Source organism: Lathamus discolor, chromosome 6 (assembly GCF_037157495.1).
Source record: "Lathamus discolor isolate bLatDis1 chromosome 6, bLatDis1.hap1, whole genome shotgun sequence".
NCBI lineage: Eukaryota > Metazoa > Chordata > Aves > Psittaciformes > Psittacidae > Lathamus > Lathamus discolor.
In genome coordinates this window covers 49355837-49371646 of record NC_088889.1, presented here as the reverse complement: position 1 = coordinate 49371646, position 15810 = coordinate 49355837, and the positions used below count along the sequence as shown (strand labels likewise).

General features: G+C 42.1%; 1 protein-coding gene across 3 annotated transcripts in view; it reads right to left on the bottom strand.

Moving 5' to 3' along the window:
• Positions 1-15810, bottom strand: part of RAD51B (RAD51 paralog B) — a 430051-nt gene that overhangs the window by 41393 nt on the left and 372848 nt on the right. Inside the window, exon 11 of one of the 3 annotated variants that reach the window (XM_065686722.1) lies at positions 5226-5323. The exons of the other annotated variants lie outside the window; for them this stretch is intronic. Within the exon in view, the coding sequence (XP_065542794.1) occupies positions 5238-5323 (86 nt within the window). The 3' untranslated portion in view covers positions 5226-5237. The remainder of the gene's footprint in view (positions 1-5225; positions 5324-15810) is intronic. 3 annotated transcript variants of the gene reach the window in all.

Genomic DNA, 15810 nt, shown 5'->3' with positions numbered 1-15810 from the left:
GGGGCATCCACAGTTCTCTGGGCAACCTGTGCCAGTGGAACACAACTTACAGCAAAAAGTAGAAACAGATTTTCACATATTGTTGCACTGAGCAGTTTGCATGAATCACTCCACCTTTTGAGTAAATTCCCACATAAAAATCTATCACAATGCATAGGAAGAGGCAAAGCACAGTCAGGGGCCTGGACTTGGCAAGGCTGTGGAGGAGCTCTGACTGCAGGTTATATTCAGAAAGCTGGAGATACCAATCTAGAATGCCTCTAAAAAGCAAACCAGAACTTTCTTCCTCTATCTCTGTTCCCTATGTAAACATCAGATGACCCTCACCTCCACCATCATGTGGGTTTATTATTTACCATTAGACTACCTTTATTTAGCATGGGAAACTGAGTGCACATGTTTTCACTCTGTGCAAACAATCTGCTCTGGGCAGACTGGAACCTGGAAGAAAGGTGTCACCCTGAGTGCTATGAAAGGAATTTTTGGCACATGAATCCAGACAGTGATCAGATTCTGTAAAACAGAAACCATCCTACAGCCCAAATCCCTCCCTGTGGATTTAAGGCTGAGAGAAAGGGTTTTTCAGCCTAGAGAAAAGAAGGCTCAGGGGAGACCTTAGCACCATGCTCCAGTATTTAAAGGGTGGCTACAAAGAAGACAGAGACTCCCTTTTTATAGTCACAAGGAAAAGACGAGGGATAATGGGCTCAAGTTATTCCTGGGGAGATTCTGACTTGACACGAGGAAAATTTTTCACAATGAGAACAAGTACCCGCTGGAATAATCTCCTCAAGGAAGTGGTGGATGCCCCAATGTTGGATACTTTAAAGATTCAACTGGACAAAGTGCTGGGACATCTAGTCTAGGACATGCCTGTCCAGAAAGGCTGGGCCAGATGATCAGTGTGGCCCCTTCTTCACTGGTATTCTAAGATTCTCTGATGATTATACCAGCGAAGAAGGGGGTCCCAAGATTTCTATGATAGCATAAAATCAGCTTCTGGGTCTGGGTGGACCTGGCATGAGTTCTGTGCTAACACAAATGATTCAAACTTTTTTAATACTGCAAAAATTGTTTCTCCGCTCTCTCTGACAGCATCTTGCGGAAGAGGTTAGGGCATGGGGAGAAGCTAGTTGCAGATATTTGGCCCTGAGATGCCAAGCTCTCATTTGTAACAGGACTACCCTGAAGAATTAATTCAGCAGAAGACAGAGAACACTGAGATTTATTTCAAATTGTTTTCTTATACATATCTACAAGGGAGGGAATTGGCAGCCGGTTGTTCTCATCAATGAAATGCTAAGCAGGAGGAATTCTCTACTGGGTGGCTGACTGCTCTAAGGCCATTTTATGCTTTCGCATGGCTTAACAGACCAGAGAATCAGAATTGTTGGGGTTTATTCAGCTAACAAATATTAAGTATTCTAGTTTCATTAATAGTATCCTTTTGAACCTGTGAAGAGTCATTTAATGACTTACATATTCACTTATGTCCAAGATCCCAGCTGAAATGAAAGTCAAAAAGATCATGCCAGCCTTCAGCTGCTATCATAAAATCACTACAGAACATTGCATAATTAAGCCCTATTTGCAGTTGCATTTTAAAACACATCCTGGCCTGGCTGCTCTTGACTGAACTTGAGATGATTTGGCAGCATTGTGCGGGAATACACACTGAAATTAGCCAAACGTGTGCAGGCCAGGCTGGAGGTGCTTTGGTTCTGCTATTCAGGACCAAATGTGCAGGCCAGGAGCCATGGCTTTGTTGTGAAATGGCAGGAACAGAGCTGTGAGAAGGAAGTTTGCAGAGTACCTGGGTGTGCTGCGGCTGCTTAGAGCTGGCACTCCCAGTCTTTTACTTTCCTGCCCACCAGACTATGTCTACATATCTTGAGAAAAACAAGAAGCAAAACAATAGGTGACTATAGTGTGAATAATAAAAGCTTGGCTTCCCTCTTGGAACCTGACTGCTGCTCTTAAACTGACCCAGCTGCGCTCTCACGGTCCAGGATGTCAGCACAACTGCTCCAGTGAATTAATACCTTGTGTTCACCCTGGGCACGTCTACAGCACCCTTTTATAGACTGTATTGTAAGACTGGGGTGGGCTTCTGGATCAGAAGTCAGCACTACCTTTCTACTCCAAAAAGGCAGATTCTGTATAATGCTGTTCCAGCAACAGCAAAAACAAACAAACAGGTTGACAATTATACCATGTGTGGGATATACTGAGTTGCCAGCAGTACAGTGCTTTGTTCCTAGCAGGAACAGGTACAGCAGACATTAGAAATACTCACTGACAGATCCTGAGGGATTTCTGGTAGAGCAAAAAGTTTTCAAAATACGTAATAGACTGTGTGACTGTATGAGCTGACTCAAAGGCAAGGGCCAAATTAGTCCTGACTGAAACTCCATGGATTTTAGGCAGCTCCCTACAAAGAATTTGTCCTACAACAGAGTGCAGTTATTCTTTCAACACCAGAAGCCCTCATGTGCCCAAATCATTCCAAGCCAGTATCGGACTTCACTTACTGTGTGTTTTGATTCTTCAGCATTACCGAGAGAAGATGAAAAAAGATATCATACAACCACCTTAAGCAGTTCTTTTTCATAAGTGCAGTCAGTTCTTCAAAGCTTGGTGTGCTGTCCTGCTGCCAAGTACAACAGCACTGTCTTTCCCTTACTCTTCTTGTTCCCAGTGACAGAAGAGCAAACCATAAGCCAGGTCTGCTCCAGACTGTGTTTCAGTGGGTACCATGTCCTTCTCCCCATGTCAGTGCAGCCTGCATTCCCACGGTTTCTACTCATCTTGGTCTTAGAATAGAAGAGTGAAGTCATCAGGGCTGTCACACCGGTACTTTTCATCAGGTTCAAATCTACTTAAAAATGGCCACAAAAGGGGAAAAAAATATATACTTATTACTGATTTATCTATTAATACTGGAGAGCAGTTTTATCACTTATGTTTGGAGAAGGAACAGACACGTTCGTAGTCAAACAGCACCATTCAACATATGGCAGTAGATGAAGGTGGCCTTTTGCCTCTCACATTCACTCTGAATCCTTCTAAATCATCCCTGCCAACACAATATGATCCTTGAGGATCATTAACATTTGTCAGAAGAGTGAATCTCTCACTTATGTAATAGGTTAGGTTGCACCAAACAGCAGGTATGAAAAGTTCCCTGGGGGAAGACACCTGCAGAGTCTGTTCCTTGACCTTCAGCTCTGCTGCTCCTACAGATGGATGCTGTTTGACTCAGCACTGCATTAGCAGTACACAGGCAGAGTATGTCCCAGGATATGTCTCAGGAACAAAACGTTAGCTCTTCTGAAAAAGAGCAGCTTTATAGGTTCATTTGCCAAGTGATATTTACTTCCAGTTCATCAACTGAAAGGCATCCCTGTTTAACATAAGAAACAATTGAATACATTCCGCACTTTCTTAGTGAATATGTACACCTCAGAGAGCAAAACATTTAAACAGAGATTGCTGTTGGAAGAGTTATACTGTAAGAGCCCCTCAAACCACTAAAAACACATGTTAAATATTCTACTAATCAGCTGAGGTCCCCTTAGCGCAGCCTGAAGCACACTGTAACTCACATGTCACTGGTACAGGTAAAACTCTGTTTCTTATGACTGCAGCAGGTAATCTAATTCAATGTATTCCATCTAAATGTAAATGGATTCAATACAAAACTTCCACCAACATTCTTAAACCTAAATTTCTTTCTGATTTTCCAAGCAAATACAGACAGGATTTCCCAAGGAAGAATATCCAGATGGACTTTTCCACCTATAGATATGGGGATTTAGTTGTTCTTTAAACACAAGTAAAAAGTTGGAAGCGGATGAAGAGTTCTAGTATTTATCAGGTCAAATGTTTACATGCTACAGAAGGAAAAAGTATGCTATTGATCCCAGTATAGTAGCTTTCCTCACATCCTTCAAGGCTCATCTGCTCAGTGTATGAGGCACTCCTGTTATCCTGGAAGATAGTGGCTGACTTGCCAACAAAGCGGAGAAAGGCCACTTGAAATCTTTTTCTTCCTCAGGGTGGTATGGTCATATTCTCAGTGAAAACACATCTTCACACAGTACATCTCATTAACACCATCCACATAGTAGCAAGCATTTCTTTTACACTGGAAAAAAGGGAAGGATCTTGCCACTTCAAATGGTCAAGTGAATTTTTTCTTCTGCAGGCAGCTGGGGCTCTTGGTTGGGATTGCACTGAGGTGCCCTTCCATTACACGAACGTACTGGGAATTTTTGATTCATTTGCTCTTTCTCCAATCCAGAGTTCAACTTCCATGAGTTTATAAAAGATCTGCACTCCTTTGGTGTTTGGAGAAGAGGCAAAAGAAAGCCTGGCTGTGCTCATGCTATGTAATGACTGATTTATGTGGGAAGTCATGAAACTGAAGAATCGGTCCCAAAGATTCAGTAGCTCACAGGAAAGCCAAAGAAACTAAGTGCCAGAAAGTTTGGAAGCTGAGATATGTAGCTGCAAGAGCATCTGCCACTGTGACAGATAAAGTTTGAAAGCAAAAAGGGAGGGTATGGTTTGGAAGGAAGCAGATGACACTACATAATCAGTATGGTGCTGGACAGATACAGCTGGATTTCATCTGGATGGCATCCTCCTGAGAATGGCAACAAGAAGCTGCAGACACAACCAAATCAGAGAGGAAAGGAAACCTACATGACATTTACCCTGCCTGACAGAAAATGGGACCTGCATATTTGCCGTGGGACACAGGAGCACAGAGTCCTCACTAGCAGTAGAAAGAGAACTTCTGCATGAGGTGATTACCCCTTGCTCAGCTCAAATCACCATGAATCACAAATCCTTCTTGACCTTCCTGGTTGCTCTGGGCTGCAGACTTCATTGCTAAACTCCCTACTCTTGAGTTAAGATCCAGAAGTACTTTGGGAGTGAGCAAATCTATTTAATTTCTCCCAAATGTTTAACCTCAAAGTAATGGCATAATACCTGGCTCATTCTTTCAGCTCCACTAAACAATACCAGGAAAACAGCTTACACTTACTTCAGTCATTCCTAACAAAACATAGTTAGCTCTTTAGCACACAGCCTTCTCTTTACTCAGCCTAACTCCATTTTTTTTTTGGTGCACATCTTTTTAGATACCCTTGGTTTATGCCTGCTGTAGTACTCCCCTGGAGAGCAACTTGCTTTTTATGAGAAACAAATCATTTTACCTGTGGTGCATTTTACAGCTGGAGCATTTCCTGAGTCCTTTCACTTCTGACTCTACCTTTTTTCCTGGCAGCCTGCACAAAAGGACACAGGCACCCACCTGCAAGGCAAGGTACCAGTCTTAGCTTTGTCTCTCAAAAGGCTGACTTTCTGTAATCTCTTCTGGTGACTGATAAAGCCAGAAGAGCAATGTAGCCATCTCCACTGTGCTAGGATGGTCAAAGTCGCCATGTAAGTACACTTAAAAACACCAAATAACAATAAATGAGAGAGTTCTTACTTTCCTGCCAGAATCTATGCTAGAGCACTGCTATGCAAATAGCTAGGTGGGCACTAACTGTATTCAAGGGGTTTGAAGCAGGAGGCTGAGAGGAAGCAGTTAGTGGCATGTAAAGATGGGGAAAGAAGATTCTTTTTTCAGGATTTTCCAGAAAATCCGGAAAAAATAATCTGTTGCATAAACAAAAAGATTTCTTTAGTGTCAGTCCCTTTTGGAACTCTTGCTCATTCATCTCTGGTGAACTAAGCAAAACCAACAGGATACCAATAGACCACCTCTGCAGGGTGACACTGAAGATGCAGGGCAAGCAAAGGAAGCAGGAATCTCTTGTATCATAAAAAGGCTAACTGATTCCCCTTTGGGAAAATGCTAGTCATTAAACTGGCTTCCACCAAACTCTGGGAGAACATTAAAAATGTCCCATGGTATTTTCTTCTTTTCTAAAAGGGACCTGTACACTGTTCATAGCCCCTGCTACAGTGTTAAACAGTGAGACACTCACTGGCTGGCCACTCTCTCCCTAATGGGACAGGGTCTTGTTTGTGAACTTTCCTGGGATTCTGTATGTGATGGGGGGTACTGTACAAAATGAGAGCCAATAGTTCAATGAATAAGGCATTGAAAAGGATCATACAACCTATGATTTCAATTTCTGACTCTGGTACAAACTTCTCTATAACACTAAAAGAGTCCCTTCAACTCTTTCTCTATATCCTTTCTGAGTAAAATTACAGTAACACCTCCTCACCATGTATTAATACTTCACCACAGCGGAATTCATGCTTATTTGTACTCAGTCCTGTACTAGGGAAGCAAACACAGCAAAGACAAGAGTGCCTGCACTTGCATAACCTAAGCAGCCACTGCAAGTCCCCTGAAGGACTTTGATATACAATCAATTATACAATGTATGCACTGAATGGGATTATTTAAGCCAAAGAGCTTTAGTGGCCAATATGGCCTTGCACAAGTTTCTGCAGTGCTGTAAATCTTGCTTTCGATGATTTTAGCTTTCATGGATTTTAAATGATTAAGCAACAGTGTTACAATGCACCTTCAAGTGGCCATTAATAAATGGGTTTTACTTTAGGAAGGATTTCTGACTGAGTCTACCAAGAAATATTTGCATGTGAAATGAAGAAATTTGAAAGAAAACAGGTTTGTTTATTTTAGAAGGCACTGCAGCCACCCACTACACAACTGAGTTTCCAGCACACCAGTACTGGATGCCAAGGAGCTTCAGGAAGGGAAACATAAACCAGAATTGGTAACTGAGCAGCTTAGCTTCTTTTCACATTAATCACCAAAAGTGGGCAGCACCACTGAAATAATATTGCATAAAATCTTCTCTTAATTCAGAAAGCTCTACTGCTTATTTCCTACCACAGTGTCTATACACAGAAGTCCCACAACATTGCAGGAAACAACAGTAATTGTGTTTATCTAGAAAAACAGAAGTATTCTTCATGAACAGAATTAGTAGCTTCAGGGCCATGAAGAAGACGCCATATTATTATTGTACATCTTCAGGTACTCAAGCCACAATTTTTTCCTGGAATGAAAAAACATCTCTTCTGCAGAATGAGCGTAAGTGTAGCAGTTGAGGCAAAACCATGTAAGTGCCATGTACAGAAAGCTAGAACATCATCTTTCTAACTAAAATATAGGTAGAAGTCATTTGAAAAAGAATCCTTGACAAACATGAGGAGACGAGCCCCTGGTTTAGCATCTCATCTGAGAGAGGCTGAGATGTATTCTGCTGTGTTAATATCCTTCCAGGGAAGTACTTTAATTTAAAATCTAGAAGGAACATCACCATCTCCTGAGTCATCAGCATCACTTCCTGCCTTTCTGTGTACATGTTCATAGGAAATCTTTCATCTGATTTTTTTCAAAGCTCAATCCCACTTGGCTAGCAAGCTCAGGCAAGATCCAGCCAACAACAGTATAGGCACAACAAGTTTCAACAAAAATATTTGTTGCAAGAACACTCTTTGATTCCTTTGCCCTTCCTTGGCTGAACCTCGACTACACCCATCCTGATGCACACTTGTGGAGTGCCGTTGCCACGTCAGGATCCAGATTCAATTTCTGCTCTCCCAAGTTACTCCTTCTGGCTTTGAACATTATCCAGGTGGCTGCACAAGGGGCTACAGAAATTACAGGGAGATGGCAGAGTTGGTGAGAGGACCTGCCTGAGAAGCAAAGGAAGAGGAGATACCCACACTCTGCCAGCCCATCCCCATCCGATCTGCCCACAATGTACTGTTGTAAAGAGTTCGCAGTGAAGCTGGGGATTTGGCACTGACATGGTGTGGAACAGTCATCAGATATTTAAAACAGAGCTGAGAGAACAAAGAAGGGCTTTGTAGTACAAGGCAGCACTGAAAACCCTGAGCCTCTGCCAGCCAGCTTGCATGGAGTGTTTGCTAATGTACACTATGGAGTGCATTCCTCTCATTTGATTACATGACAGTTTTATATACCAGGTATATGCAGAGCGTTTTTCTTAACTCTTTCAGTCCTCTGCCATTCATAAATCTTACAGTGGTTTCATTTCTGCCATCTTGTACATGCATGCAACTTCAGTCATGAAAGGCTGAGTGAGCACGTGCTGTGGGCAAGTAGATGTGGATGTGTATGTTAAAAGTGCTCTTAAATATGTTGCTACAAACAGCAGAAGTGATCATACATGAAAGAATTAGGAAACTTTCCCTCCTTACCCATGTACAGTTTTCTGCATCTCTCCTGAATTAAGCAGTGAGTATAAGAGGCTAGTTTAAAGGACCACTATAATTTGCAATCTGTATTGTAAAATGAAGGATGCAAAGACTGTCATTACAGCTCCCACTTGTCAGACCGGGCAGAAGGGAGCCAGGAACCACTGGGTAGCTAATGCCACATTCTACCATGTACTGTATTACACAGTTTCTACTGTCAGATGATGATAGTCCTACATGCCTTTCTTGGTGAAGTTCTTTGGGATCTATGGCTAAAACCTGTTGTCTGTAACCAGGCAATGCTCTATGCATTCGGGCAAAAGAATCTTTCATTTGTACGACGTGAGGCACACAAATGGACCAAGGCTGAAATTGCAGGGGTTTGGGTGCTTTAGGGCCAAGTCGTTGAGAAGAGCAAAGTATACTTATTTTCCTGTTCTCCTAATGCACAAAGTAAATTTTTTCAGCTGCAATTATAATAATACACGATTACATTTTTCCAGAAGATCTGCTGTGGTGCCTTTCATAAACTCTAAGCTGTAAAACTATTAAGTTATAAAGTTAGAAGATAAACTCCTGTTAATTAAGTTAAAAGAATAAGAGAGACTGAAAGAGATGTTTGTGGTTAAACTCCTCAGCACCCATACTGGGCCTGTATTTTTAATGTTGGTAGCTCACAGACCAACATCTAATTAAGCCCACAGAACCTCTGCAAAGCATTTAACTAGGTAGGAATTATCTTCCTACTTAGCCACCCAGGGAAACACTCAGGAGATGAAAGTTAAAGTGTCTTGCCCAACATTTGGGTGTCAGAGGTAGCATTATAATTCATGAGGTTCCTACTCCCATACTTTAAGTACTTAACAAAGCAAGGTTTGCCTTGTAGGTAGAGAGGAAGTATCTGGGGCTGGTGTCTTGAATTAGATGGACAGAGAGAAACAAGGTAAAGGAAGGGGAAGGGTATAGCAACAGAATACACATGGGCAAAGAAGGCTGGTGCAAGATGTGTGAGGAGTGGGCCACAATAAAGGCAAACCAAGCCACCAACTTAAGCCTCTGTAAGTCACTCAAGAGGTTCTTACCACAGTGAGTGATTTCAAAATAGATCCCAAAACACATGGGTGTACATAAAGGACTTAGGAGAACAGCAATGGGAGTACTTCTGCATTATTGTACACATGAGCAGGCAGACACTTGCAGGGATATTTGTATGGGCTTGAGCTTGTAAAGAAGGAGAATAATTTCCCAAACCAGAAATTGCACGATTAGATACCACAAGCAGGTTAACCAAAAGACACAGACAAGAAGCAGCAGATGTCCAGTTTCCGAACTAACAGTATTTTCAGTAAAGAATGACAGAAAATGTGACATATTGGCAGAACTAACCTACAAAAGGAAAGCACTTTTTGAAGTTTCCACTTAAACACTGAAAGCTGTTTAAAACTATTGTTAGCTGTGAGATCCTTCTTTGGATGATAAGAAACTGTTACATTTCTAATGGTATAAAGGAACTAGAAGCACCACAAAAGTTCTTACAGGAAAGTCAGATGTTTCATAAAGGTGATACATTCGGACAAGTACCTGCATCCTGTTTTTGGAACTGTGTTTTATTCTTAATTACTTTTTCCTACTGTTAGATTGTATAACTTGGAAATAATGTGACACTTCTGAAAGAGAAATGTTTTCTATTTGGGAAATTTATTTTGTACTATGAGGAAAGGGTCAGGAAGTACTCAGATAACATTTCTCAGCAGGCTTTAGCTCTAATGATCACAAAATGCTGCTGCCTCAATTTAACATTCTGTTCTATGTGAATGTAAAAGACCAAGACTCATCTCACTTCTCCTCCTAAGGGGTCATGATACACAGAGACACTTCTGCAGCCACAGAGACCCACATTATTGCTATCTTCCCCATACCATTAGACATGTATAAAAGTGTGAGACAGAGCACCCTTGAATGCCAGGAGAGCATTTATGATGCCTAATTATATACTGCCCTCAGTTCACAAACTGATAGCACTGTTTCCAGGCCATCTGAATTCCTCAGCTCAAATAAAAGCCAAAGAAAAACCATGCTGCTTAGTCAAACAGAAAAAATTGAAGGGATGGTGGCAGAGAAGGAGAAATTTAAGATATGCTAGAAATTATGCTGAATTGAAAGAATACGACTGCTGTCACAGTGGCAGAGCATTAAGGTTTGCCTGTCTCCCTGATGTAGGATACACAAACAACTATGGCAGCCAAAAAAAGCTATCTAGATGGTGACTTAAGGAACACAGCGCTGTTGTGATGTTCAAGGCCATGGACACATGAGCATCCAACTGTGAGGACTAGGATCATATTGTGATGTGCATCTTTATGGCATCAAGCCTTACTTTCACGAGTTGCTGCATTTGGGATAATTTGAAGAGGTTTGAGTTCACTTTCCATGAAGTGTCTTGCTTCCTAAATAACAAGCAACCTCCCCCAGCACAAGTGACTGTACAAACTACATTGTTCAGTTTAAGGCCTTCAGATCTTTTCAGGGAGATAAATACAAGAATTTTGACATGTGAAAGGGGTGAATCCTCAGAACTCTGTAAGAAAAAGGGCTAACAGTGGCCATAAATTTCAGTGTCTTCAGGAAACTCCTTTGTAATCCTGTAAAGTGTTTTTTAAACAATAATTAACCTTGAAAACAGGGAGCTGTACACACTGTTATCTCAAGGGAGAAAACAGAAATTTGAATAAGAAATCAAGCTGATTGTTAAAACAATCAGTGTGCTTTATAGTGAGGCCAGAAAGATAGATAAAACAGAGAAAAATGACCCTTGTTTAACATAATGTTACTTTATCAAGTTCACAAGACGTTAACAAGGGAATATAGTGATTTCTCAAACAAGCAAATATTAAATTTCCACGCCCATCCTGTGAATAGCTGCAATTAACATATATAGCAGCTTTCCCTTAACATAATGTGGCTTACACAACACTGAATCCTGCCAAAACATCCCTGGTTGAGCATCAATAAAGTAATGAATGCACAGCTCTGGGAATGGTGTTGGTTAAGCTCTACATGGGAATCAGTAGGGGGAACACGTAACACTGTGGCTTTTTTGAGTTCTACGAAATAATGGAAATGGCATTTCTCCCCCTCCTTCCCCCCCAGTGGAGTAATGGAACAGTAGATAAACTGTGCAAAACCACAGCTAAATATTTAGAACCCACAAGGAAAAAGTCCTTTGAACAAATCAAGCCATTTCATTTACAGGCTGGGAAGGAAAAGAGAGACAGAGGGTTTGTTATTGTTATTTCTATTTTTAAATACATGTGAGATGGTCAGATACTATGCTGATAGGGGTTACATAAGCACCAAAAGAAAGAAGGTTAGGATTTTTTCCATGAGATTTTTACACCTTTATAGTGGTGATCTGGGCTTCAACCTCCAGCAGCACTTTTTCCAATCAAGACATCTGGAAATGTCTCAAAACTATTTTAAAAAACAATAGAAATACTGCAATACAAAACATGGCCCTCAGGCCATCTGGAGATACGATGGGTACTTGGAATTCCCAAGGATTTCCTCCAAAATGACCATGTTCCCTGTCTCCTCCTTACCCACCATCACACAGTTCATGTTTTTCATTTAAAGAGTGCTCAAAGAAGAACAAAATATAGGCTGACAAGGAAAGGTACTTCAAAGTTTTGAAATATTTTTAAATTCATTAAAGAATTATATTGTTTAATACTCTGTGCCTCAGTTTTCCCACATATAAAAGATTTTATTGTTAAAAGACATTTACTTACTGAGAAAGATTACTATAAGGCTAATGAATATTTTAAAAATACTTGAAGAAGGATGAAGAAAATTGTGATTTGAAACACAAATTAAAATAAACGGGGAAATGGGAAACATACAGGGAAGGAATTGATGGTTATCTCCACATAACAGGACAGAGGCTGACAATGTAGGACATATACAAATCCTGGATCCTCACACTTCTATTCTTCATCCTGCTCTTCAATAAAACCCACACAGATGGAGTGCACCTACAGTGAGAATGAGCGCTTTAATTTCCCTCTTGATTTCATGTTGATCAAATCAATTCTGTAAGAAATTTAGCATCCAACTCCCAAGAAAAGAGAAAATGTGCTTCTCAGAGTTCCCAGGAGTTAAAGCAATGATCCAAATCACAGAAAAAGAAGGAAAAAAAAAAAAAGCCCTGAGAAAGAAGCAAAGAGAAATGAACTCAGACATAAACCAAGATAGATTTTCCCCTTTCAGAGACTATGAGGACTGGAGATGTGTCTTCATGCCTCAACCACTACTAGTCTGTTAACCACTGAACATAGACTTGGGTTTGCAGTTGAAAAATCATAAAATATTTTCTAAATATTAATGCATTTACATTTCACAGGCTACCAATAGGATTTAACCAGTACATTCTGCACAAGAACTTGCATTGCTGACTACCCCTAGTCACATCTCACTGCTAATGCCTAAGTGATGAGGCAAGGCACCTTGAATTGGAAGTCTTAATCCATTTTGGATCCAACTTACTGTCCAGAACAAATGCTAAATTTCTGCAAAAGATGAGGAACAGAAATCAAAAAATTGAAGCACATTTTTAAGGTACCTGCTGCTGCATCTGAAAGCAGCTTTGCTTGGAAATCGAGTCTGAGACAGTCCCACCACTTTGCACTTCAGTATCTGTAACTGCAAGATCTTTTTTATTCACATCTGAGCTCACAACTGAGCTTTTAAACAACATTTGGGATTGTATCACTGATCCTGTTTCATGCCCAGATACGTTCAGACAGAATGCACACCAAGTTAACTGATTTTTTTAAGGTTATATAAATCACCACAGAGTGAAGCCACCATTCAGTGATCCGGTACTAGCTTAGCTTGTCTGGCCCAGTAATAATGAAAGGAAGAAAGGATTTTTCACGAGGAATTTGGAGTATTTTTTCATTATAGCCAACCAGCATGACCAGGAAGAGAGCCCTAATGCAACTTGTGGGCCTAGTTCTCATTCCCCCACTGGCAGGGCATGAAAAGGCTGCTGGGGCCATAGGCACCACTCCTCTGGGAGAAGGGAAGGAGAACATGCAGGACCAGATCCTGTCCATCAGGTCTGGTATCCTGCCTTCACGATGGCCCAGAACTTCACAGTTCAGGGAAAAACAAACAAACAAAAACTCCCCCACTGCTTCCCCCTTCCAGCACCAGTGGCCTGTGGTGCTGTAAGGGAGCAGCTTGTCCCATTACCTGCAGCCAACCTTTCAAGCAGATGAGGATAGGACAAGGATAGACTCCAGCAAAAATTCCACCTCCAAGCTTGCTGTTCAGGCCAAAACCAGAAAATAGGGCAGGATGGCCATGATTTGCTTAAGGAGACAAAGAAGGGACCCTCCAGGGTAGAAACGAGGGCAGCTGAGTGTGCTGTTGGGGGAAGATGGCAGCCTGGGGGAAGTTAGTGCATGGAGGGTTAATGTGTTTTTCCACCGCACTTCAGCAGGGTGCCCCAGGTATTGATTACTGCCCTCCACAAAAGCAAGTCATCAGAGGGGGGTTTTCTTCTTTCCTCTCAGGGTCACCCTCTACACTAAAGCAGCAGCCAAGGGGCCTTCTCCTGGAGAAGGCACAGCAGGAATAATCCCGCAAGGTCGGGAGGAGAGGGCAGAGGCCGAAGGGCAGGGAAGGTCAGTGCTAGGCAGGCACGATGGCGGGCTGCTGGAGCAGGCAGAAGGTCTGCTTCTGGGTCCTCCAAGCCCTCCTGCCAGAAACTTAAGATGCACTTTGGGAGACCCAGGGACGGGGCTCATGGTAACCTGGAGGAACGGCCAGCTGACAGCATCTGCCCAGGGAGCAGGGGGAGCAGAGGGCTCCCTGCTTCACACCAGCTGATGTGACAGTGTTGTTCTGCTTGCAGCAGCGCAGCCTCCACGTGCTTGTGGTTTCTTGTGCAAGAAGCTGTGCTTGGAGAGGAGATGCCAGCTGAAGCAGTGCAAGGGAAGTGAAACCACTGCCAAGAGGTTTTGCTTGCTGCAACACGTGTGCATCTTTTCCAGTACAAATGAAAGAAACATTGCAAAGACACAGCACAGTTGTGCCAGGCTATCAGAAGTCCTCATCTGTGTGCTCTGCTCCACCACGGACTTATTCAATTTAATTTCTTTTTCACACATAGTCACAAGTCAGAGTGGATCTTCTGCAAGTAATGGAGCTGCACACCTATACAACAGCCACAAGAGACAACCAGATCCACCATGTGATTCCAGGTTTTGGTCTTGCTGTTGCTGTAATGGGGATAAAGACCACCACATATGTCTACTTGGGCTGAAGTGGGCATACATGGTGGCACTCCTTCAGGCTTGCTGTGACCCTGAGAAGGTGGTGACAGCGGGGGGACAGAGGGGTTCATAACACCCTATACACATACCAAGGCCTCAGACAGGAATCGCCTACATATTCCTTTCAATTCCAGTTTGATTATGTGAGTTTTCACAGGCCAAACACATAGTAGGTTCATTCTCCCTCTCCCCTGCCATCTATCCCTTCCATCAGGCCCGTTGTTTGACCTTGTTGTACACCCTGTCATACAGCCTGCTTTCTACAATTGCATGAGACTTTGGCCAAGGTGAGACTCAAGGCCTTCTTAGCAGTGCCTATACAAGCTCCTACACAAGCTCCTACATTGCTAGTAACTGAGCAAAAGACAGCAAAGGCAGGCAGCATTTTACCTGAAAGCTATGTCTGATCTGTTCAGGAGGAGAAGCCAGACAGATGGGAACACAGACTTTTCATACCAGATCATGGCAGTACCCTGCTTCCAGCAAAAGTCAACTCTTTCAGAAGAAAGCAAACGCTAGTGTACCTAGCCAGTTGTAAAGTGGCAGTAGACAGAAATATTCCTCTCTTTCATTCCTTGACAGGGCAGCCACAGATACACTGCTACACTGAGGAATTTTCTGCCCTAAATTCAGGCCTCCTTTTTTCCCCATCTGATCTCATTTATCTCACCATGGTTTCTGGCTAGCAGCAGGGAAACAATTTAATTTAGATATGATGTTTGGATCTGGAAGCAAGCTTTCTTAGAACACAGGGATGTTTGGTTGTGTGTGTGTTTTGATTTAACCCATTATTATGCTACTTGAACCCAGTTAAAAAATCTGTATACATATCTGACTGTCCCAAAAGAGCTCTGAATCTGTTGTTTCATCTTTTGCAGAAAGAGAAACAGAAACCAAATAACAAGGAGAAGGGAATAAAAAAGAAGACCTTTCTGAGGGCAGGTGCTAAATTTCACAAGCATGTGCTACCTGCAGTTTTGGAATATCACCTCTCCACTTCAGATATTACAGGTCCTGGTTATGAAAGTGCTGATTTCCAGGATGCAAGGCTGGCACACAACAATTTCACTCCCAGTACAGCCAAACACACTGTGATTTTTCCTTATCATTTTTATCATCTCGAGAGAAAGAACTTCTCTTTTTTCCTGAAATTAACCCTTTGACTCTGATGAGGAAGTCCAAAGAAGCAAGTTGGCTGCATAGCACTTGGAGGCTGCACAAGGTGAAAGAAGAAAACATGAAGCACTAC